Source organism: Peromyscus californicus, unplaced genomic scaffold (genome assembly GCF_007827085.1).
Source record: "Peromyscus californicus insignis strain IS unplaced genomic scaffold, ASM782708v3 Scaffold_8__1_contigs__length_139910024, whole genome shotgun sequence".
NCBI lineage: Eukaryota > Metazoa > Chordata > Mammalia > Rodentia > Cricetidae > Peromyscus > Peromyscus californicus.
In genome coordinates, this window is record NW_026294606.1 from 105,165,229 (window position 1) to 105,189,935 (window position 24,707).

The window sequence follows — 24,707 nt, forward strand, 5'->3', positions numbered from 1 at the left end:
CCCAGCACTGGGGAGACAGAGGCAGGCAGATCTCTGTGAGCCTGAGACCAGCCTGGTCTACAGAGTGAGTTCCAAACCAGCTAAGGGCTACAATAGTGAGACTATTTATTTATTTATGTGCATTAGTGTTTTGCCTGCATGTATGTCTGAAGGTGTTGGGTACTCTGGAACTGGGGTCACAGACATGGGCTGCCATGTGGGTGTTGGAAATTGAACCCACATTCTCTGGAAGAGCAGCCAGTGCTCTTAACTGCTGAGCCATCTCCCCAGGCCCAAGACTCTCTCTTTCTATTTATTTATTTATTTTTTGGTTTTTTGAGACAGGGTTTTCGGTGCATTTTTGGTGCCTGTCCTGGATCTGTAGACCAGACTGGCCTCACAGAGATCCGACTTGACTGCCTCCCGAGTGCTCGGATTAAAGGCTTGCACAACCGACGCCCCACTCAAGACTCTCTCATTAAAAAAAAAAAAAGTGTTATAAGTTGGCTTCATGGGAGAGGGTAAGGAGTGCAAAGTAGTCTTTATTAAATGATATTAAATGATAGGGTGATCTAGAAAGCATCATTATTTGGTTTGTTTTGAATCAGGGTCTCTCTATGTAGCTCTGGCTGTCCTGGGGCTGTCCTAGACCAGGCTAGCCTTGAACTCACAGAGATCCACCAATCACTACTGGGATTTAGGCATGCACTACCATACCACACTTGGCTATAAATAATTTTTGTTTGTTTTTTTGAGACAGGGTTTCTCTGTGTAGTCCTCGCTGTCCTGAATCTCATTCTATAGACCAAACTGGACTCAAACTCAGAGATCCGCCTGCCTCTGCCTCCCAAGCGTTGGGATTAAAGGCATGAGCAGCCACCACTGCCTGGCTAAATAACCAATTTTTAAAATTAGTTATTTTATGTAGCTCAGGGTGTCCTGGAACTCCTGTCCTAGCCTCTTGGGTATGGTGATTGCAAGCCCACACTCAGCTACTAATCTTATTGGCTTTATTTGTTGATTTATGACCTGGAACTTGCAAAACAGTCCAAGCTAGCTTGGATCTTTGCAGCTATCCTCCAGCCTCTGCCTTTTTTGTGCAGAGGTACTTCTGGCTGGGCTCCCAAGCACTTGGGAGGTGAAGGGAGGAAAATCATATTTGCAAGATCATCCTCTGCTATTTAGTTAGTGCATGGGTATAAGAGAGTTGGTCTCAAAAAACAAAACAGTTGGAGCTGGATTCAGTTTCCAGCACTCACATGGCAGGTCACAACTGTAACTCCAGTTCCAGGGCATCTGACACCTTCACGCCAATGCACACAAGATAAAGTTAAATAAATTATTTTTTTAAAAAAAACAACAGTTGTGCTAAGATGGCTTATTTCAGTTCCATGCCCAGGATCTATTTCGTGGAAGGAGAGAACCAATTCATACTAGTTGTCCTCTGACCTCCACACAAGCGCTGTGGCACGCACGCACCTACACACAAGCACAAATAAATATGATCAAACAAATAAAAATCAAAGACTTTGAGGGTCTGGAACAGTTTTACTATGGAGAATGGCCGGATGAGCGCACCAGAGTTGAGAGGAACCACCCAGTCTGTCCGTAAGTACTGTGCTTCACCTAGTGGGAATCTGGGCACTGACGCTTCTTTCCAGTGGGCTCAGGACAGTCAGGGATCCCACAGTCGAAGGTCTTTGGAGAATCGGGAGCAAGGTCTACAAGTTGAACGAAGCGGGAAGCCCTGTTGGGAGGTTGTGGGTAGAGACTTCACGGCTATACCGCGAGCGCCCTGAAGCGACGCCGGGGCTGTGCCCCATTAAACTGGAGCCTGTAGCGTTTCAGGCCTTGAAGTTTAAATAACCAGGACGAGGCGTGGCGGATGGCGGCTAGAAGGAACTAGTTGGAAGGGAGTGTCCTACTGGAAAGTCTGAACTGACGCAGGGCAGGCGCGCTCCGGAAAGGGAGGGGCTTTACCTCAAGGTTTCACTAGGTTCCTTGAGCAAATATTTGACATTCCAGGTTTATCGTCGGGGGCGGGGCTTAGAAGGCTGGCTCCCGGTGGGCCGCTCGGATAGGGATTGCAAGGTTCGCCCACCAACCACCTTCCACTATATCTGTTTACTGTGTTCCTGCGCTACTGTGTGGGAAAACCCGGGAGGCGCACTACCCGTTATAGGTTCCCTGGCTCCGCACTCCTTCCTTGGGCATGAGTTGGGGATGCGCCCGGGTTCTGGGCTGCTTTTTATCCAAGACTCATATATAGCGCCCCGCTTTTCTAAACACACGAGGTTCTTCTTCAGCCTTGGTTTTGGTATCCTGCATCTCCAGGCTGTAGGTCTTTCCTCCCGCCAGATTACTAGTTACAGTCGAGTAGAAGGAAAACTATCCCGAGCGCGCAGGGCGGCCTGGAAACAACAGTAAAGGAGTCTCACCAAACTCCATGGGGCGGATGGGACTAGTCTGAATTGGGTTGGGATGCAGACTGTAGCCTGCGTGCGCGCGTACACAGCTCACCGCTAGCCGGTACCTGCCGGAGTGCTTTCAATCTCCAGATCGTACATCTATCGTCCAAGAAAAGACGGAAACAGGCAGGCCACCCCCAAGTGGGGTAGGTAGGCTGAGTCTCCAGGCGCCGATCATTTAGCTGGTTTAGCTTTGCTTAGGATGCAGCTCTCTAGGGTTTGAGGAAAGGTGCTCCTTCCCTGGCATCAAGGCTTGAGCCCTCGCGTCCACAGTGACTGTGCTTTGCACTGCCGGCACTTGGCCGACGCAGCCCAAGGCGGACTCTAACACCTGTACGGGCACGTTCTTCCCTGTGATCTCTAGTGACCGCCCACAGCTCTAAGAACCCTTGATCTTTGCCGCCCTCCCATTCCCCAACCGATCCTCCAGTGGATACGTGGTAGCGCTCACTGTCGGGTTTTGACCCTTTGTGACTTCCATTAACCCCCAAGCCGGACGTCGTGACCCCTCTACAGCCCATAGATTGACTCCTTTTGGCTTCCACGGGTTCCGCATGACCCTCGCGGAATGGAAAAGGCCTCTGATTCTGAACGTTCTTTTGCGGAGGACCCATTGCCTGCTGGAGAGGAAGCAGGAGACAGAAGGAGTTCGTCCCAGGAGTCCCGCAGGGCTCCAGCCGCCGAGCACACGCCAAGGCTAAAGTGAGTGCTCGCCTCCTGGCCAGGGTTCTGGCCCTCCCCCGAGGTTCCCGGGGCCGCCCCGATCACGTGGTCCTCGGGGCGGCAGGTATCTCGCCGGAGTAGGCTGGGACCAGCAGCCGCACCGCCCAGCCCCAAAGGGCACCGCGGGCGGGTCTCTGCAGCTCCCACTGTAACAGCCCCGCCGCAGGTGCCGCCCCCAACACCCCGGATCCCGCCCAAGCTCCTCTGTTTGCCGTCGGTCGGTGCGTGCGTGCGCCTCGTCGGTCCGCGTGTGTGTGTGTGTGTGTGTGTGTGGCCGAGCGCCCCCTTCCTCTGCGGCCATGACTCCACCGCCGCCTCCGCCCCCACCCCCGGGCCCAGATCCCGCAGTAGACTCCGCCACCGACCCCAGCCCCGGGCCCGAGTCGCTGGTCGTTTTGTTTGGGGCCACTGCTGGTGCGCTGGGGCCGGACCTAGGCTCGGACGAGACCGACTTAATCCTCCTAGTTTGGCAAGTGGTGGAGCCGCGCAGCCGACAGGTAGGGTGGAGAGAGGTGGCGGGGCCCCGCAGGACGCTTCAAGGCCGGCGAGGCACAGCGGCTCACCGGGCTATCCCTGCTGCTCTTAGGTGGGGACCCTGCACAAGTCGCTGGTTCGCGGCGAGGCGGCTGCACTGAGTCCGCAGTGCCGCGAGGCGAGCGGCCTCAGCGCAGACAGCCTAGCGCGGGCGGAGTCCCTGGACAAGGTGCTGCAGCAGGTGAGCCAGCCTGGGGGTCCGCGTGGGTGGTGTGGAGCAGCGAGGCGATCGAGGCGCTCCCTCGCCGGGGTGAGCGCCGCGACTTCCCTGGCAGACAGTAGGACAGCGTCTTGTTTGAAACTTCTGAGCGACTACCGCGTGCTAGGCCATTCCCAGAGGCACCTTACTTTCCAACCTTTACAGGCACCCACTCCTGTTGAGGGGGTGACAATAGCGGCTGAGGGATCCACCCCTGAGGTCCCTTCATCTGCCCCCCTCCCCCGCTAGCAGAGGAGCGAGGTCCAGACCACTCAGAAATAGGGTCAAGGAACTCAAGTTTGGCCCTGGATCACTGGTCCCTGCTGCCTGCTCTCTTGGGAGCGGCTGGAGCGGGGGCGTCGGGCGGTGTCTGCCTCAGGGGCAGACGCCGCTAGGTGAGGGCTGCTGGTTTAGGCCTGTCCCAGCCGACTAGCCAGGCGTGGGTGCTGTCCGTACTCTACCTGGGGGCTACTCGCCTGCTGAGCGTGAAGGCCTCGGGTCCTGCTCCCCTTCCCCCGACCCCGTCAAGTGGGAATTAGTCTTACTGCTCATTTTCTGTCTGCACTGCTGCACTCACCCCATGACCGAGTTATAACGAGTGTAAGGTCTTTAGAAGCATAGAATCTTTCCTCTTCCAACCCTGTGGTTCTTAATGAGGAAACAAAGATGCTCAATCTGAGCATGTTGCAGAAGGGCTCCAGGCCTAACCTATTGCTCACCTGGGAGGGTGCTGCAGAAAATCTGGGTGCCTTGCTGTCAGCCTTAGGCTGAAAAGTGTCACAGAATTGGCAGGGGAAAGGCAGGAGCGTGCTGGGCAGCCTTCAGAGTGCTACCCCCTCTATGAGCAAACAGTTCAGTGCCAGTTGGTCGATAGGGTGTGGGTCAAAGCTCAGGCGGCCGCTAGCGTCCAAGTATGAAGCTCTGTCCTTGGTGTTTCTCCGTTCCTGGGTTGGTCAGACCAAGGGGCGGGGCTGCCACTGACCATGAGCCTTCTGGCCCTCGGGCAGGTGTGAGCCTCCCCCACCTGTCTGAGGTTGGTGCCTGGTCCAGGACAGGTTTAACCTGCTTTGCCCCGCCCCTCTCCACCTGCTTGCCTCACTCCACCAGGTGTTTGCTCTGGCCTTACTCCAGACTCCTGGAGTGTTTGATGGGGGCTTGGGTTATGTGTGACTGTTCTCATTTGGCCTAGAGGAGGTGACAGTGGACTAGGGCAAGGGTGGTGATTAGGAGGAGCCTGGGATATAGAGCAAGGCCTTCTACTTCCCAGGCAGGGTAGGGCTGAACATCCTGCTGAACCAGCTTTGCAGCCTGAGTCCCTCCCTCCTCCTACCCCCAGTTTCAGCCTGCCTAGCTGTGAATCTATGTCTGAGTCTCCACTCCCTGTCCCCAGTTCTCACAGCTGGTGAGCAGGGATGTGGCTCTGCTGGGCGGAGGCCCCTATGTGCTCTGCACTGATGGGCAGCAGCTGTTGCGACAGGTTCTGCACCCTGAGGCCTCCAGGAAGGTATGCCATTAAGGGCACATGGGTGGTTGGGTTTGCAAGATCCCTGTTGTTGTGGGAATGAGCAGGATACCTTAGTTCACCTCTTCATCCCTACTCCCATGTGCTCCCAGAACCTGGTGCTCCCGGACACCTTCTTCTCCTTCTACGATCTCCGAAGAGAGTTCCATATGCAGCACCCAAGCGCCTGCCCCACCAGGGACCTCACAGTGGGCACCATGGCACAGGGTACCTGTGACCCAGCAGAATTAAGGTGGAGGGGTGGCTAATCTGTCCAAGCATGTGCTCACTGCTGTAGGGGTTATACTAATGTAGGCAGGTCTTTGTCTTTGGCCTTGTCCTTTAGGGTTCCCATGACTGCACCTATGCTGGGATACATTTGGAATGTGGGCATGTCTGTGTTTGGTCTGAAGGCCTGTAGGTGCATGTGTGAGCTGGGCCATAGCTAGTGTTTGCTAAGATTCTGCGGGTGTTTGGGGGTGATGTGGGGTGTATGAACCTGGACCCTAGTTGTCACTTCTCTGCCTGTAGACTTGGGACTAGAAACAGATGCAACAGAAGATGACTTTGGGGTCTGGGAAGTTAAGACCATGGTAGCTGTTATTCTCCACCTACTTGAAGGGCCCAATGGTAAGAATCTTGCACGGCTTGTCACCTACTGTCAGGGTTGGGTGAATGCCTATTCCTTGGAGTCCTTTTGCAGACTTGTGACCTTCTCTAAGAGAACACAAGGTGGAAACCCCTCTATGACCTCCTCAATTCCCTCACCTGTCCTATTTTTGCAGAGCTTGGTGGGGAGACTTCCTCCACCAGACCCTGCTGACCCCCATGCCATCTCCTCTCAGGTCAGTTGTTTTCGAAGCCAGAGGTGGTAAAGCAGAAATATGAAACGGGGCCTTGGTGAGTGTGGGAGCAGGGGTGGGGGTGACAACATTTGGACAGCTCTGATCCCGTGTCCTGCCCCCACAGCAGCAAGGCTGATGTGGTGGACAATGAGACTGTCGTACGGGCCCGTGGGTTGCCCTGGCAGTCATCAGACCAGGATGTGGCTCGATTCTTCAAAGGGCTCAACATTGCCAGGTGGGTGTGGCAGGATGGGAGGGGTAAGCGGGCAAGCCTACCCAGGAGGCACTAACAACACTGGCTCCACAGGGGTGGTGTAGCACTCTGTCTCAACGCCCAGGGCCGCAGAAATGGCGAGGCCCTCATCCGATTCGTGGACAGCGAGCAGCGGGACCTAGCGCTGCAGAGACACAAGCACCACATGGGTGTCCGCTATATTGAGGTGGGGCTTTGGGCTAGAAGTGGAGCAGGGCAAAGCTGAGTAAGGACTGAGACCTATGGGCTGCTTTCTATACCCACAGGTATATAAAGCCACAGGGGAGGAGTTTGTAAAGATCGCAGGGGGTGAGTGTGCCCATAGAAGGCTCTTGATCTATCCCTTTCCCTACCACTCATTGCTTCTTGGGTCCCCTGTGGGTGCATGTTACAAGGATTAAATCAGCAAGTGTCTCCTGTTCTTCCAACCTAGGCACATCACTAGAGGTGGCCCGTTTCCTGTCCCGGGAAGATCAAGTGATCCTGAGGCTACGGGGACTCCCTTTTTCAGCTGGGCCAACAGATGTTCTGGGCTTCCTGGGGCCAGAATGCCCAGTGTCTGGGGGTGCTGATGGGCTGCTCTTTGTGCGCCACCCTGATGGCAGGCCAACCGGAGATGCCTTTGCTCTCTTTGCCTGTGAGGAACAGGCACAGGCTGCTCTGCGCAGGCACAAGGGCATGCTGGGTAAGCGATACATCGAACTCTTCAGGAGCACTGCAGCTGAGGTGCAGCAGGTGAGCACTCCAGGCTCCCTATGTCTCAGTGCGCCTTGGGTGGCGACATAGCCTGGTAAACCTGCTGCCTTTCTTACTAGGTCCTGAACCGCTATGCAACCAGCCCACTCCTTCCCACACTGACTGCTCCGCTGCTGCCCATGCCCTTCCCACTGGCAGGAGGGGCCGGGAGGGACTGTGTCCGCCTTCGAGGCCTGCCCTACACAGCCACCATTGAAGACATTCTGAGTTTTCTAGGAGAAGCAGCAGCTGACATTCGGCCTCACGGTGTGCATATGGTGCTCAACCAGCAGGTGAGACTACGGCTAGGAAGGGCACCAGCACAGGGCGGGAAAGGCTATGTTAAGAGTAAGGCGTTTTTATATGTGGCAAACCGCTTACAAGGTGGTGTGCACAGGGCCGGCCATCTGGTGATGCCTTCATCCAGATGATGTCATCGGAGCGTGCTCTGGCTGCTGCCCAGCGTTGCCACAAGAAGGTGATGAAAGAACGCTACGTGGAAGTCGTCCCTTGTTCCACAGAGGAGATGAGCCGTGTGCTGATGGGGGGTTCCTTGAGCCGCAGTGGCATGTCCCCCCCACCCTGCAAACTGCCCTGTGAGTGCTTCATGGGCTAGAGGAGGCATGTGGGAGCCAAGGTGTTGCAAGCCACCACTTTCCATTCTAGTTGCCCTATCCAGGGGAATTGTGGGCTCTCTGTAAATGTGCTCTTTACTTGTCTCTAGGCCTCTCACCACCTACCTATGCCACCTTCCAAGCCACCCCAGCCCTCATTCCCACAGAGACAACTGCACTATATCCTTCATCTGCACTGCTTCCAGCTGCCAGGGTACCTGCTGCCCCTGCTCCTCTTGCCTACTACCCAGGGCCAGCCACTCAACTGTACATGAACTACACAGCCTACTACCCCAGGTACCTTGCTTCTAGGACTGCCTCACAGACTTGCTGTCACCATTTAGAAGGGTCCTGATAGATTTCTGGCCCAGATAATCCAAGATCACTTAGAAATCAGACTTCATTTTGATGAGATGGCAAGGGAGTTACAGGTGTGGGCTGACAGATTGGAGATATCACTGTAGAGGTAGAGGTGCAGGAGGGGATGGTCTTGGTCTACGATACAGGTGGGATGTGTGACTCAATTCCTGTCTCTCCCACCCTAGTCCCCCAGTCTCCCCCACTACTGTGGGCTACCTCACCACACCTCCTACTGCCTTGGCCTCTACTCCCACCTCAATGATGTCACAGCCAGGGGCCCTGGTCCGAATGCAGGGGGTCCCATATACGGCTGGTATGAAGGATCTCCTCAGTGTCTTCCAAGCCTACCAGGTGAGGTTGTGTGGTTGGGAGGGCTTGAGGGTCTAGCTGAACCTGGAGCTCCATCCCCTAAATCCGTGTCACTTCTGCAGCTGGCCCCTGATGACTACACCACTCTGATGTCTGTTGGTGACCCACCTCGCACTGTGTTACAAGCTCCCAAGGAGTGGGTGTGTTTGTAGAAGAGGAAACCAGGAAGCAGACTGAGCTGATGTCCTCCGCTAACATGCCTTTTCTGAGTGCAGAGTACCTTCAATCCAGTGGCTTCTTTCTGGCTTGTCCAAGCTCTCAAAGGCACCATTCTCCTTCCTCCCACATACCCTTGTTCCTCTGCCTGCTTACCCTAAAGATGACTACCTTACAGGCAGGGCTGGGGTGATGAGGCTGCTCTATTCCTGATGGTGTGACACCCAGGAAGCCTTTGATCTGTCCTTGGCCCTCAAATACTAGAGTTGAAGGGTACACAGCAGGCCCAGGTTGATATTTATGATTCTTGGGAAAATCAAGAGTCCACCTGAGCCCGAGACCCCAACTCTCTACTCTCCATATCCTTCCAGGAGGCAGGAAGGCAGCAAGTTAGTACCCACCCTCAGGGTACCTGGACCTCAGAAACAAAGTGCCAGGGGTGGCCTCAAATAAGTCCCCTCCAGCCACACCCAAGGACTTCAGATGGCAAAACCAGCAGCTGGACGTGATGGTTCACGCCTGTAACTCAGCACTCAGGAGGCAGTTTGGTCTACATAGTCAGTTCTAGGCCAGCCAAGGCTATATCCCTACCACAAACTACAAAAACACCAAGCTATTCTGGATTGTGCTCTGCAATATCCCCAGAGAACACCAGAGGGCAGGTAGCACTTGCAAACTCAGGATGAATTTAAATGGGACTTTGTCAACGTTTTCTTGCAACACCTTGGAAGACCAGTTGTCCAGAGCCCAGCAAACACTGTGGTATGTCCTTTGCATCCATTAATGGGTGCAGAACTCATCCCAGAAGGAATTTTGAACTCTATCTTTTCCGTAAAGTGAATGAAAGTTCCTGGTCAAGTGGACTTTTAAGAAGCCACAGAGCCCTTAACTCTGGCCCAAAGGGTTCCACAGCAGTCCCAGATGGATAAAGACTCAGATTTCAAGGAGACTGTTCATCTGTTTATTATTTCAGCACTGTAACCGAGGAGGAGCCTCAACTGCCGCCTCATCTTCCCTTTGTGTTTGTGTAAGGAGCACTGCACTCCTATAAAAGATTTTAAAATACAAAATGTACAAGAAAACACAATTCCAAGTGCTGTAAACATAACTGAGAACCAATTTCTTTACTTAAACATCCGTTCTATAAAACACGTGGTTTCAACTTGAGCCCATCTGAGCCTTGTTCAGATACAGAACAAGGTGACCATGTGTCCTACATATTAAAAACTGGGCCTCAGCTAGGCCCAGCAGAGGTCTGGTGATACTGGCTGGTCCTGGGTGGTGGTGGTGGGTTGTACCCAGGGCAGCAGCACCACATATGAACCCAAACATTTCTTTTTAATGTTTTCAGCCATGTTTCTTGCATCTCTAGTAAACAGAAGGCTGCTCCTCCATTCCTCAACCCAAGGTCTAGTACAGGTGAGAGGAAAGGGTGTGTGCTAGCAAATGCCCAGTTGCTCAGTGCTGTTACTAGAAATCAATTTGCATAGTCCAATGGATGTGTGCTTTACCATCACTATTTTGCACAAAAATTTAAGTCTTTATCTACAAAGCCAAAAAATATGACTCTTCCAAGAAAGCTTATACAAAGCTAATATAAAACTGTTACACAGAATACAAAGCTCTATTTAAAATCTAACTGTTTTAAATACGAAAGCATTTCTAATGCTACAGGCATCAAGGTATTTAAAAGGCATCAGAATTTGGTGCATAGCAACTCTGGATCATAGAGGCTTTTATTCTTGAAGGCAGCAAAGCAGCACCCCCAAGGGGTCATGCAAATGACCCCACATGAGGCAGCTACCCCAGGGGAAAGAGGGTGGAAGCAAATTTGGCCAAGTCTCTGCAAATTCACCTGAGAGGTCAATGCCCTGTAGATGAAGCTGTGGGCTACCAACCACAGGCCCTAAAGCAAATCTCACTATCCACACTCACTGATACAAAACTCACTTTCAGAGAAATTTGGAAAATATCCAGCTCCAAGAATGGCCAGAGCATTTGCTGACAGACTGTTTCCTAACTAGTTAGAGGGGAGAAATTTAAAGCATCATGTTAAAAACAAACACATATTTCCCTCATCCTGAATCAGTATCTCCTACCCTGCTCATTAGGGGTGGTGGGCAACAGCCTAGACCCTGCTTAGGCCTGATACAGCCTTGGTAAGGAAAGCCCTATCATCAAGGATCACAATCCCCTAAAGTAACAGCATTAAGTTGTTAGCCAGTGCAGCAGTGTCTCACCTGTGGGCACTCAATTTGCTTCCTGAATAAATGAAAGTACATTATTTCACTTGAAAACACTGTCAAATTTAGGGAATTTAAAAGGGAAGGGGTAAAGGCAGGGTTTGGGAACAGTACCCAACTAGGGCACCTCCTTTGGTAGACAGCAGGCTGGAGATTCTGCTGGCCCCTGCCTTGGACAGAAGCCTAACCAGCAGCAGCACCAGGTGTCTTTGGTGTGGAAGGACAGGTCTATGACACCACTTCAGTTTTGGATGTGCTTCAAAGCCTTTTGAGAAAAGCCTGGTTTTTAGGTCATTCAGTCAGGACACAGGGGACAGAATCATTGCAGGCTGTAAACAGAATAGGAGATAAGCCTTCTATGCCATTGTGAATCTTAAAGCCTTCTCATCTGGATCCTGCATTTTCTCTGCCTCTCCTAGTACACAGCTCATTCATGTTTAGCTCCCGACGACACTGCCGGCCTGACTTCAAGGAGATTGGCTTCAAAGACTACAGACTCAAGGCAGATGCTCCCACTTGAAAAGTTAGGTAGAAAATAACTACCCAAGCTAAAACCCTACCTTTGAAATTCACCTTACAAATGATCATTTTACCCCAGGTCCTGAGGGAAGAAAACAGCTTGAATGTGGAGCTAATGGAGAGGCTGCTTGATGACTATCTAAAGTTACAAAAAGACTTATGCTCTGGAATGTATTCATATTCCAACACTTCAATGATGGAATGGTCTCTTCTCGATTTACCTAACATTGTACTTTTTATAAAGAGTATAAGCTACATTTGGCTTTATTTCCTATGAATCTATGAAAGGCTTCAGGATGCATGCTAAGTTTTTGAGGTGTAAGTGTGGACTAAGTATATTTTTTTTTGTCTGCCTCTGGGAGGTTTTATCAAAATTTCTTACTTTAAAAATATCATCAAGACTAAAGGGCTCTTCAAATGACCAGAAAGCAGTACAAATTACTAATCCTAGCTATGCAACCAGGTCACCTGCAAGAGCAGCACCTCTGAAATAGAGAGCCTGCTGCATTCACACTCAAAGCACCCATCATATAAAAGTATCCTATTTAACTTAAAAAAAAAAAAAAAAAAAAAAGCAAAGCTCATTTTCCCACAGCTTAAAACAGCCTATGCTGTTCCTGTTCTTTTACAAAATCTGCTCAAGGCTTGAGGTGGAGGAATGCTGCTTTTCCCACAGTGAGTCCAACTCCTGGAACAGGTTCTGAAGTCTGGTTGGAAACCCACGGTCCAAGAGAGAAGCAGGTAGTGGGCACAAAGCTGCAGTTAGAGCCCATCAGATCTTCCTAAATCTGGGGACTTGGAACGTGGGAGAGGAGCGTCTCTGCTCACCTCTGGGCCTTGGGAAACAGAAATCTGGGACATGTCTCTCCCAATTATCTCGTTCACTGAAAAAGAAAAAGAAGAGTGGTTAGTGACCTCAAAGGAGTAGGAGGTTTTCCTCTTAGACATTTCCCTTGCAATGGCTTTGAGTAAAAAGGTAAAGGCTGTACTTGAAGCTTACTCCAGAGCTGAATGGCATAAAGATACAAGCATCATTCCTCAAGTGGCTGCAGACCACCCCCCCACTTTCCCCCCTCTCAATTCTGTTTGGATTTTTAAAGAAATGACTGAGAACAGGAAAATTTTGTTAAAATTTATTTTATTTTATGTATATGAATGTTTTGCCTGCATGTATGTCTGCGCACCATGCACTGTCACTCCTGGTGCCTTGGATGTCACGAGAGCACAGGATCCTCTCAAACTGGGGTTTTAGATGGCTGTGAGCCACCATGTGGGTGCTGGGAATCAAACCCAGATCCTCAGCAAGAGCAGCAAGTGCTCCCCCCCCCTTTCATTTTTCGAGACGGAGTACATGGTTTCTCTGTATAGCCCTGGCTGTCCTGGAACTCTGTAGACCAGGCTGGCCTTGAACTCAGAGTCACCTGCCTCTACATTCTCTGTAGACCAGGCTGGCCTTGAACTCAGAGGTCACCTGCCTCTACCTCCCAAATGCTAGGATTAAATGCTTGCACCACCACCTCAGGCTTTGCAGCAAGTGCTCTTAACTGCTGAGTCATCTCTCCAACCTCAACAGGAAACATTCTTATTCTCATTCCAAAGGCTCATGCTCCTAGCAGAGCTGATAGGTACTTTAAAAAAAATTTTCAAAAGTCTTTAAAAGTAAATGTTCACCTTAACTCTAATTTTTCCTACTTTGAATCCCTCTGGGAATGTTTCTCCTTCTGATTTCCCACAGTGCCACCTAATGATATAAAGTGAAAGAAATGTTTTAGCCAGAGTGAACCACCAAGCTTGAGGGGCTACTCTGTTGTCTTGTCCTACTACATGTACCCTTTATTATGTGGAGGCATCTGCATACATGTGGCCCTTTTTAATCGCAGGCTTTTGCCCAACAGCTCAGAAAGCACAGTGGTCTGTGAGGAAATGTCAAGAACTTCCATATAAAAGAAAAAAAGAAAGCTGGGTGTGGTGGCTCACACATGTAAGTAACCCCAGTCAGTGCTCAGGAACCCAGCCTTGGCTACATATTGCACTCCAGACCAGGCTGGGCTACTGAGTGATACACTGTTCCCCGCTAGAAACAAACAAAAAGAGAGAAAAGCTGGGATTATAGGTATCTACTACCATACCTACCCTTTCTTTCTTTTCAAATAAAGATTCCTTTCATGGGGACTGAGGAGATGGTTTAGCAGTTAAGAGCACTTGCTGCTCTTACAGAGGACTCAAGTTTGGTTTCCAGCACTCACATGACAACTCATAACTGACTGTAATTCCAGTTCCCTTTTCTGGCTTCCCCAGGCATGCACAGAGTGTACATACATATATACATGTAGGCAAAACACTCATGCACATAAAAGAAATCATCTAAGAAATTCAAAGATTCCATTCATATATGTGTGAGTGTATGTATATATGTACAGGTGGCTTTAAAAATATCATTCTATATAATTTTACTTTTAAAGAAAAGTATTTCAGCCGGGCAGCGGTGGCAAACACTTTTAATCCCAGCACTCTGAAGGTAGAGGCAGGTGGATCTCTGTGAGTTCCAAGTCTAACCTGGTCTACAGAGTGAGTTCCAAGACAGCCAAGGGTACACGGAGAAACCCTGTCTTGAAAAAACCAAACCAAAACAAAACAAAAGTCATATGGTGATCTCTGGGGCTTCTTAGCTGCCTGCCTACTGAAAGATCTGTCTCAAAATAAGGTGGAAAGTGATAGAGCAAACACCTGATGTACTCTGGTCTCCATACATACACCTGCCTGTACATATGTTCATTCAACACACATATACTCATTTCCACTTTTTTTTTTTTTTTTTTGGTTTTTCGAGACAGGGTTTCTCTGTGTAGCTTTGCGCCTTTCCTGGAACTCACTTGGTAGCCCAGGCTGGCCTCGAACTCACAGAGATCCGCCTGACTCTGCCTCCCGAGTGCTGGGATTAAAGGCGTGCGCCACCACCGCCCGGCTTTTTTTTTTTTTTACTCATTTCCACTTTTAAAAAAGCCCACTAATACTTGTAATATTTTTTTCTTTTTCTTTCTTTCTTCCTTCCTTCCTTTCTTTTTTTTTTTTTTAATGGTTTTCAAGACAGGGTTTCTCTGTGTAGTTTTGGTGCCTGTCTTGGATCTCACTCTGTAGACCAAGCTGGCCTCGACCTCACAGAGATCCGCCTGGCTCTGCCTCCTGAATGCTGGGATTAAAGGCGTGCACCACCACTGCCCGGGTATAATATTTTTCTTTCTTTCAGAGATAAGAAGTTCTTGCAACATAGTCCTGAACAGTCAGATATTTGTTATGTAGCCCAAGTAGGCCTGCAGCCCTGCCTCCGGAGTGTTGAGATTTATAGGGATGTGCTACCATACCCAGATGCAACTTCAATTGACACTTCATTTTGAATGTATGTATTCATCACTTATTTATATCATAGTTCATCAAGTATATGAGATGCTTTAAATGTTTCTGCCAATTTCAGATAAAAGAAAAGATATGCTTATATCCTAATGTACCATTTTCTTTCTTTCTTTCTTTCTTTCTTTCTTTCTTTCTTTCTTTCTTTCTTTCTTTCTTTCTTTCTTTCCTTTTTTTTTGAGGGGGGTTAAGACAGGGTTATAGCCTTGGTTGTGTAGCCTTGGCATTTCTGGAACTTGATCTGTAAATCAGGCTAACCTCAAACTCAGAGATCCACCCATTTCTGCCTCCCAGGTAGCGGGATTAAAGGTGTGTGCCACCACCCTGGGCTTGTTTTTGTTTGTTTTTTTGAGACAGGTCTCTATCCCTGGCTGTCCTGGAACTCTTATATAGACCAAGCTTGCCTTGAACCCAGAGATCCTCCTGAATGCTGGAATTAAAGGTGTGTGCTACCATGCCCAGTTCCTCCTTTTATTAACTTTATTTATCGAGACAGGGTCTCATTATGTAGACAAGGCTGGCCTTGAATTCAGATATCCACCAGCTCCCACCTTAAGGGTGTGTTGATACCATGCCTGGCTATTTTCTTCCCTTTAAAGAGTTAACTAACCCTTTAAAGAGTAAACTAACCCGGCGGTGGTGGCGCACACCTTTAATCCCAGCACTCAGGAGGCAGAGGCAGGCGGATCTCTGTGAGTTCGAGGCCAGCCTGGTCTACAAAGTGAGTTCTAGGAAAGGCGCAAAGCTACACAGAGAAACCCTGTCTCGAAAAACCAAAACCAAAACTGAGTGGGCTGGAGAGATGGCTCAGAGATTAAGAGCACTGCTTGCTCTTCCAAAGGTCCTGAGTTCAATTCCCAGCAACCATATGGAGGCTCACAACCATCTGTAATGAGATCTGGCGCCCTCTTCTGGCCTGCAGGGATACATGCAGGCAGAATACTGTATACATAATAAATAAATAAATCTTAAAAAAAAAAAAAAAAAAAGAGTAAACTAAAAGCCCAAAGTAAAGAGTCAACAGTCCTCAATACTAACTAGCGCCAATAGATTATGTAGGTCACAGCATCTGGCCCACTTTCAGCAGCCACAGCCCTTAACTCCCAACACCTGAATTTGTCTGTGCCAGCACAAGAGAAGTGAAAACCATCAGCACTATCTGCTGTTACCGAAGCAAAACAAAACAGTAATCGCAACAACAAATGTTGTTTAGGAAATGTTCAAATTAGCAGTGCACTGAAATGTCTTACACAACAGAATAAGCTGTCATGTAGCAACAGGCCTCTCCTTTAGAGCTATTTCTCATGCACAAAGTTGTATTTCACAAGCATTGATAAATAGAAAACAAAAGAAAAACAACAACAAAACCCTCTCAAAACTTGATGAACAGGAACAAGGTGACTAAGGCATATCTTTTGTATATTGATAAGTATACAAAAACTCAGGAGGTCTTTGGTTTGGTTTGGTTTTGAGCAGGGTCTCTCTATGTAGTCCTGGATGTTCTGGAACTAGCTATGTAGACCAGGCTAGCCTCGAATTTACAGAGATCCTCCTGCCTCTACCTCCGGAGCCTTTTTTCCCTCCTGTTTCCAGCCAGGATGATGCTAAAGATTGACTCAAGGGGTCTTTCATTTTTATAATGGATTTGGGGTCCTATCAAGACTTTATTTAGAAGGCTGGGCATGGTGGTACACACCTTTAATCCCAACAGAGGCAGAGACTGGTGGAGCTCTGTGAGCTCTAGGTTGGCCTGGTCTACGACAGAGTTATCCTGTCTTAAAGGAAAAAAAAAAGGGACTCTATTAAGGCCAAATAAAGTAGTGCATATCTTTAATCCCAGCACGGCAAGAGGATCTCTATGAGGCCAACTTGGTATACAAGGGAAGTTCTAGAATAGCCAGGGATACATATAGAGATCCTGTCTCAAAAAACAAAAAAAACCCCAAAAAACAAAAAACCCGCCCCCCAAAATGAAACCCATCCTCTATATTTATTTCTTGAAGCTACAATGAAGAGTCACCAGAGCTCATGTTTTCTTCTTTATCCTGAACTCCACAATTAAAGGCATAATTATATCTTGCCTGGATAACCAATTTTATGGAGATGTTGCTTTCTTCATAAGATGGAGGCTATATACAGTCACTTTCTCACTTTTACTTGAAATTTAGAAATAAAGGAATGGCGTATAAATTATTTTAAATGGATATGAAATTTAGTTAGTATCACTTTTTAATAAGTAACTTATTTTATAAATAACTATTATCTAATAACAGTTTTCCTAAAATTGATTTTTAGATTATCTATTAAGTTATAAGAATACCATCTAGGCCGGGCGGTGGTGGCGCACACCTTTAATCCCAGCACTCAGGAGGCAGAGGCAGGCGGATCTCTGTGAGTTCGAGGCCAGACTGGTCTACAAAGCAAGTTCCAGGAAAGGCGCAAAGCTACACAGAGAAACCCTATCCAAAAAAAAAAAAAAAAGAAAAGAATACCATCTAAACCAAATGCATGAAATACTGAATTTACAGTAAGAGTATCTGCCAGTACTGGGGAGCTAGAAGTGGGAAGATCAGGAGTTAAAGGACAGCTTGGGCTACCACAAGAAACCCTGTCTCAAAAACTTTTTGTTAACTTACTAAAATCTGGTCAATGTGCCTTCTCAAGCTAAAGACAGAAAGAAGTTCTCAAATATTTAGCAGGCATCTGGATTTTTCTGCTGTCTGTATAATTTTTTGTTTGTTTGAGACAGAGTCTCATTGTGTAGCCCTAGGTGTCCTGGAATTCAATATGTACCAGGCTGGCCCCCAATTTACAGAGATCTGCCTGCCTCTGCCTCCCAAATGCTGGGGTTGAAAGTGTGCACTGTCACACCTAGGATAAAACATTCTTTGCTTTCAAGTTTCTTTTTCTTTTTTCTTAAAGATTTTATTTATTTATTATGCATACAATGTTCTGCCTGCATTTGTCCCTGCAGGCCAGAAGAGGGCACCAGATCTCATTACAGATGGTTGTGAGCCACCATGTGGTTGCTGGGAATTGAACTCAGGACCTCTGGAAGAGCAGTTAGTGCTCTTAATCTCTGAGCCATCTCTCCAGACCTCAAGTTTCTTTAGCCAGTTTCAGACTGCATTTCTCAGCTTTCACCTTTGCAGCTAGTGAAATTTCCCCAATGAAATGTGAGCAAAAAGGGAGAGTTTATTTATCTTCCTCGTCACCTGCTTGGCCTCTCTCTTTCTTCCTTCCCTCCACTTCTTGCAGTGGACTAAGATTTAGTCAAAGTTTGGGGGAAAGAGAAACAATAAATCAAAAGGAATCTCAATCTTTAACTAACTACCAGGAGATCTGAGGGAAACCTCTGCTGTAATTAATCCACTATAATTTAGGCTCTGAATTATGCTAGTTTAGCAAGTATTAACAAAAATAAAGGCCAAGTTCTGACATTCAGAAGTAAAGGCAGGTAGACCTCTAAATTCAAGGCCAGCCTGGTCTACCTTCTACTTCTAGACCAGGCAGAGTTACACAGTGAGAACACATCTCCAAACAGACACTAAGCCCAATACCATAACGGCAACACAGAATACGTAGGGGGGTTTTTGTTTGTTTTTTTTAAAGACAAGGTCTATTTAGCCCTGGTTGTCCTAGAACTTGCTATGTAGACCAGGCTGACCTGAACTCATAGAGATCCGCCTTCTGCCTTCAGAGTGCTGACATTAAAGTTGTGTGCCACCATGCCTTGAATTATGAATTATGTAGGTATCTTTTTTTATTTTTTAGCTGAGGATCGAACCCAGGGCTTTGCACTTGCTAGGCAAGCGCTCTACCACTGAGCTAAATCCCCAACCCATTATGTAGGTATCTTAAGCAGATACTCAGCTTAAGCTTTCTCAATATTTTGAATTTTCATTCTTTCTTTTTCGTTTTTACTTTTCTGTTGTTTGAGACAGGGTCTCCTATAGCCCTAGGCAGTCTCAATCTTGCTATGCAACTGATCCTTCTGCCTCTACCTTTCAAGTACTTTCCTGCCTCATACCCCAAGCAGTTAGAACTCTAAGTGTAGGTCTATCCCCAGACCCATAGTTGGTCAGTTCTCTTCTTACCTAGTAGACACTCAAGTTCATGTTTATACTTGAGCCACGTCCCTAGTCTTAATATAATTTTAAAATTTTCTTTGTATTTATTATTTGTGTTTTTCACATCAGGTATCTCCATCCCATTCATTTCCCCAACTGTTTGTATCTACCCTCTGCCCTTGCAACCTCCCTGCCAAAATAAAATAAAATTTGAGGGGGAAAAAAAAGAGAAGGAAAAATCAATCTCATCATGGAAGCTCTAGTGTAACACAGTGAGTCACGAAATAAACTTTTTTGTCCATATATCTTTACCTGCAAGTGTTCATTGCAAAGAGTCATTGGTTCTGGTCCGAGGCCTCTGGTTTCTGTTACGCTATCGATGCTGGGCCCTCGCTGAAGCTGCTCTTGGTTATTCTGCTGTTGCTCTATGTTGTAGAAATCCTGCAGCTTTGGGTCTGTAGGACCAGTCCCTTCACATGCTCCAGAAGATGGGGTGGGCCAACACATAACCCTATTTCTGGGCCTGGGTAGTTGCAGGGTTAGTCAGCCCACCAGCTCTGCCATGTTCTCATCATTAGGGTGAGCTCTTCTGCATTGCCCTGGATAGTTCACCCTGGTATCCATGAGCAAGGGGCGGGGCCAGTTCTCCCACACCTACACCTTTAGGGCCAGCTCTACTGTGTTGCCCAGGGGCAGCATAGGGGACACTCTCAGGACTGCTGCAGTCAATGAGGGCCAGGGACAGTTCTGCTCTTATGGTCTCAGGACCAGTCCAACCTGCCTCAGGTGTCGATTCGGGGGAAGGAGGAGAATCTCTCCCCTGCCCATGCTGCCCATGACAAATGAGTAATGGGGGCATCTCTCCCATGCTCACAACTTCTCTGGGCTGGCTCACCCACACCTCTGCCAACAAGATTGGCTCTATTGTGTTGCACAAGCAAGGTGCAGGGCCTGTTCCCCTGAGTATTGTAGCTGGTAGAGAACAGAGGTGCCTAATAAAATTTAAAAATTACCTTGAACTCTATAAAGCTTCCAAGCACAGAATATATTGAAAATATGCACAATGATCAGAAGATAACCTTTACCTTTTACATTTAGGGGGTCTAACACTAGGTAAAGGAAAATTGCTACATTTTTTAAAAATAATCAATTAAGGGAGATATAATATTAATGGTTAAGATTTCATTTTGGCCGAGCTGTGATGGCATACGCCTTTAATTCCAGCACTAGGAAGGCAGAGGCAGGTGGATCTCTGAGTTCCAGGTCAGCCTGGTCTATGGAGTGAATTTCAGTTAAGACTTTTCCTTTTAAGAAACCTCTTATGTACAATGTAAAATAGGTCTTATAAAAAAAAAAAAGTCTGTTTAAATCTCAAGCTGAGACACTACACAGGTATTTGAAAGAATATTAAGTATTGGCCTGTACCCTTTCCTATCAGCGAAAACTGAAATTTGAAAAACAAATACTTCTTTTCAATTTGGGTTAAGGCATAACACTGAGAAGTTTCCCCACACCCCTGCTATGGCGCATACTCAGAGCTCCTGCATGCTAGATAAGCACTCTATAACTGAGCCACATTCCTGGCCCCATAGAAGAATCAATTTACCTTTTACTAGTCTAGTCTACTGATGAGCCCCAAATATGGTACCTCTTTGTGCTAAACCTCAGCTCTAAAGTTATAAATCGCTATTACTCATCTCAATATATGCACTTTCAATCCTTTGCAAGACCTCACTCTATCAATGTTCTTTACTTTCCATTAATCACGATCATCTCCCCTCCTGTATCCTTCCTTCTCTGTATTTAATCTGGGTAGGACAGCATCTCCCCCTCATACACAAAAAAAAGGGCAAATAAAACATTAGATCCCACATTCCCCTCTATATCTAATTCTTTCAGCTTAACATTTTTAAAGAAAATTATATCCTCTATGAGTGTTTTCCTGTATGTATATCTGTGTACCACATGTGTGGTGCCTGGTACCTGAGGAGGTCAGAACAGGGTTACAGATGGTTGTAAACCATTATGTGGGTGCAGGGAATTAAACCCAGGTCCTCTGGAAGAGCAACAAGGGCTCTTAACTGCTGAGCCATTTTTCCAGACCACAGTTTAGCATCTGAAGGAGTCATCTTTGCTCTGTTTTACCTTCTACTAACTACACATACTTTTTTTTTTTTTTTTTTTTTTTTTGGTTTTTTGAGACAGGGTTTCTCTGTGTACCTTTGGAGACTTTCCTGGAACTCACTCTGTAGACCAGGCTGGTCTGAAATTCACAGAGATCCGCCTGCCTCTGCCTCCCGAGTGATGGAATTAAAGGCATGTGCCACCATTGCCTGGCACTACACCTTTTTTTTTTTAAACCAACATTAGTGATGAACATCACTAATGACAAACTGCTGTTCTACATACAGGAAGAACATTGGGTTAAACACTAGAACTGGAAATCACTATGTAGACCAACCTTAACCTTGAACTCACAGAGATCCATCCATCTACCTGTTGCCTTCCTAGTGCTGGCTAGGTTTAAAGACACACCAACCACTCCCAACACAAAACTATTTTGAGTCGTCTGGTTACAATTCTCTATAGAGTTTTCTGTATTGGGCTAGCTAATTTTATGTCAATTTGACACAAATGAGAGTCATTTGAGACAATATTCCATTTTCTCATTTGAGAAAATGCTTCGATAAAATCAGGCTGCAGGCAAGCCTGTAGGGCATTTTTATAAGTAGTAAATGATGGGGGAGGACCCAGTTTGTTATGGGTGGTGCCAACCCTGGGCTATTAGTCCTGGGTTCTGTAAGAAAGCAGGTTGAGAAAGCTATAGGGAGCAAACCAGCAAGCAGCACTCCTCCATGGCCTCTGCATCAGCTTCTGCCTCCAGCCAGGTTCCTGCCCAGCTTACGTTCCTGTCTGCTCTCACTGCTTTTGATGATGAACCATTTTATGGAATTGTGAGTGAAATAAAACCTCTCTTTCCCAAGTTGCTTTTGGCCATGGTGTTTCATCACAGTAATAGTAACCCTAACTAAGACACATACTTCTCCCTCCAGTTAACACATTATTCCTATCCTACTTAGATAAGAATTATGTGGCCCAGAATAGGCCCAAAGTTTGAAAGAAGCCAGAAATCCAGGGTTCTAATATCCTATCTGATAATCAGGAGGTCTCAAACTCCTAAAATACTGGGACTGAAGAGATGGCTCAGGAATTAAGAGCATAGACTGTTCTTTTAGAGGACACAGGTTCCACTCCCAGCACCCATGTGGTGGCTCAAAACCATCTGTAACTCCAGTTCCAGGAAACCCAATTCCCTCTTCTGGTTTCTACAGGCACCAGGCACACATATGATAAACATACATGCAGACCAAACAGTCATAAAACAACAACAACAAAAAACCAAAAAGAAAACTTCCAAAAAGTTTTTAAAATACTGAGTATTAATCTTGCTTTCTATGGCAAAATTCATGGCAGCTGACAACAATCTGTAACTCTAGTTCCACAGGCTCAAATGCACTCTTCTGGCCTTTGAGGACACTGAAACATGTAGTACACAAGACATACATGCAGGCAAAATACCCATATACATAAAGGAAACATAATTAATCTTAAAATCAAATTCAAATGCCATCTAGGTAATTGGAATCTACATATTTATAATTTCTATCACATGCTTCCCCTCTCCCCAAAACTGAGTTGAACCCAGGACTTCTCTACATGCTAGACAAAGCACTCTATAATAATTTTCTTTTGTGGGTGGGGCTTGGAGGCACATGCCTTAATCCCAGTACTAGGAGACAGTCAGATCTCTGAGTTCCAGGACAGCCTGGTCCAAATAGCAAGTTCCAGGACAGCCAGGGCTATATAGAGAGACTGTACAAGAAGAAAAAGAAAACCGGGTAGAAGTGGTAATGGTGCAGATCTCTGAGTTCAAGGCCAGCCTGGTCTACAAAATGAGTTCCAGGACAGTCAGGGCTGCACAGAGAGAGGAGGAGATGACAAAGACATCGACAACAACAAATGAAACACAGTTCTGAGACACTCTCATTCAAGTTCCCAGTCTGTCCTTGAACTTGAGATCCTCCTGCTTCAGCCTCCTGAGCAGCTAGGAACATGGGCATTCACCACCATGTGCACCTACATACTTTAAGTGTCTTTAAAAGAATCTGAAAAAGGAGCTGATCTAACAGTGAGGGAAGACTTTCTAGACAGCTGTTGAGGTTCAGAACCAAAGGTCGTGGTCCTATTCTTACGGAAACTATGTTCTACTTGATGGCTTTCTTTTCTTCCAAGTGGAGCAACAGATGAACTACAGGAGCACAAAGGCGGGTGTAAAGAAGGATCAAGGATCACAAGGACACAATCTTCTGTTTTACTTCTATTAAATACTGTATTAAATACTGTATTAAATACTGTATACTAGTATTTGATCACAAGTGTGTAGGCTTAAAACACCTGATCAGTAACCAAACTTATTATTATTATTGTTATTTGTTTTTTGTTTTTGTTTTTTTGGTTTTTTTCGAGACAGGGTTTCTCTGTGTAGCTTTGCGCCTTTTTCTGGAACTCACTTGGTAGCCCAGGCTGGCCTCGAACTCACAGTTATTTGGTTTTTTGAGACAGGGTTTTTCCGTGTAGTTTTGGTGCCTGTCCTGGATCTTACTCTGTAGACCAGGCTGGCCGCCAACTCACAGAGATCCACCTGGCTCTGCCTCCTGAGTGTTGGGATTAAAGGCATGTGCCACCACCACCCGGCTCCAAACTTTATTTTTTAAAAATTGTACTTATTGTGTATGCGTGTGCACATGCCCACTCATGCACACCCATGCCTGTGTGCTCATGCCACAGTGCACTCGTGGAGATCAGTGGACAATTTGAGGGAGTCAGTTCTCTTCTTCCTCAGGAGTCCTAGGGGTTGAACTCAGGTTAGCCTTGGAGACAGGTACCTTTACCCACTGAGTTATTTCACCAGATAGCAACCAAACTTATTCAGTACCCAAGCTGTAAGATTTATATATTGGAAGTCTCCTTTGTTCTAACAAATCTAATTAAATACTTGCCTCTCCTTAAAACTAGACAAAAAATTTAAGTTCAGGTGTGAGAGCCTTAGCGTGGTTGGATTTTCAAAGCAGAATCTTATAGTCAAAGTGTACCTACAATGACAATGAATGGGCCTACCAAGAAGATGCCTGTGCATACCCCTCCTTTGTAGCACATGCAAATCCAGCCACGACATGCAAATACCAGACTAGGGCATAAGAACAATGACGCATTTCAATCAACACTCACCCTCTAGATTCTCCAAAAAGGAACTGGACATGAGAGCTCATTGTGATTAGGCCATTTCTCTGTTGAACCTGATGGCTGGTGTTCCAAGTCAGACATAAACTGGTCTGTGTCAGAGAAGACAACATCACTACTGAATGGAACAAACCAGAGGGTGAAAATCCACTACACTGCCCAGCATTGTTTTCTGTTTTGTTTCATTCCCTAACAGTAGAGGAATTTAATTCTCCTTTTCTTATCAATTACTTTTACATATAATGGCTTCTCACATTTTACTAGACAATCCAATACTGGGAATCCAGAAAATTTAGTTAAAAAGGTAATGCTTTTAAATGAGTTACAAGTATGGCTTTTTGTTTTTCTAGATAGAGTTTCTCTGTGTAGCCTTGGCTATCCTGGAACTCGCTCTGTAGACCAGGCTGGCCTCGAATCAAGAGATTCATCT

The 24,707-nt window shown here is 47.0% G+C and overlaps 2 protein-coding genes across 3 annotated transcripts in view; one reads left to right on the plus strand and one right to left on the minus strand.

The window, feature by feature from the left end:
* Positions 1–1,413: 1,413 nt before the first annotated feature.
* Positions 1,414–9,563, plus strand: Esrp2 (epithelial splicing regulatory protein 2). Its single transcript, XM_052728081.1, has 15 exons — positions 1,414–3,667; positions 3,757–3,885; positions 5,294–5,407; positions 5,518–5,632; positions 5,936–6,034; positions 6,250–6,304; positions 6,347–6,484; positions 6,557–6,689; positions 6,769–6,811; positions 6,936–7,237; positions 7,318–7,530; positions 7,635–7,833; positions 7,962–8,148; positions 8,397–8,562; positions 8,643–9,563. The coding sequence occupies exons 1-15, from the start codon at positions 3,470–3,472 to the stop codon at positions 8,730–8,732; spliced, it is 2,181 nt and encodes a 726-aa protein (XP_052584041.1). The 5' UTR covers positions 1,414–3,469; the 3' UTR covers positions 8,733–9,563.
* Positions 9,564–9,683: 120 nt separating this feature from the next.
* Nfatc3 (nuclear factor of activated T cells 3) overlaps positions 9,684–24,707 on the minus strand; it is a 91,551-nt gene continuing 76,527 nt past the window's right edge. Inside the window, exons 10-11 of one of the 2 annotated variants that reach the window (XM_052728080.1) lie at positions 24,266–24,369; positions 12,270–12,382 (exon numbers count right to left, since the gene is read on the minus strand). In XM_052728080.1, the coding sequence (XP_052584040.1) occupies positions 24,269–24,369 (101 nt within the window). In that variant the 3' untranslated portion in view covers positions 12,270–12,382; positions 24,266–24,268. Of the gene's footprint in view, positions 12,383–24,265; positions 24,370–24,707 lie in introns of both variants that reach the window. The other variant, XM_052728079.1, reaches the window with a different exon arrangement.

Coding starts and splice junctions, on each gene's coding strand:
- Esrp2 (XM_052728081.1), top strand. CDS start 3,470: ATGACTCCACCGCCGCCTCCGCCCCCACCCCCGGGCCCAGATCCCGCA. Junction 3,886..5,293: donor TGGACAAGGTGCTGCAGCAG/GTGAGCCAGCCT, acceptor CCCTGTCCCCAG/TTCTCACAGCTGGTGAGCAG. Junction 5,633..5,935: donor AGTGGGCACCATGGCACAGG/GTACCTGTGACC, acceptor CTCTGCCTGTAG/ACTTGGGACTAGAAACAGAT.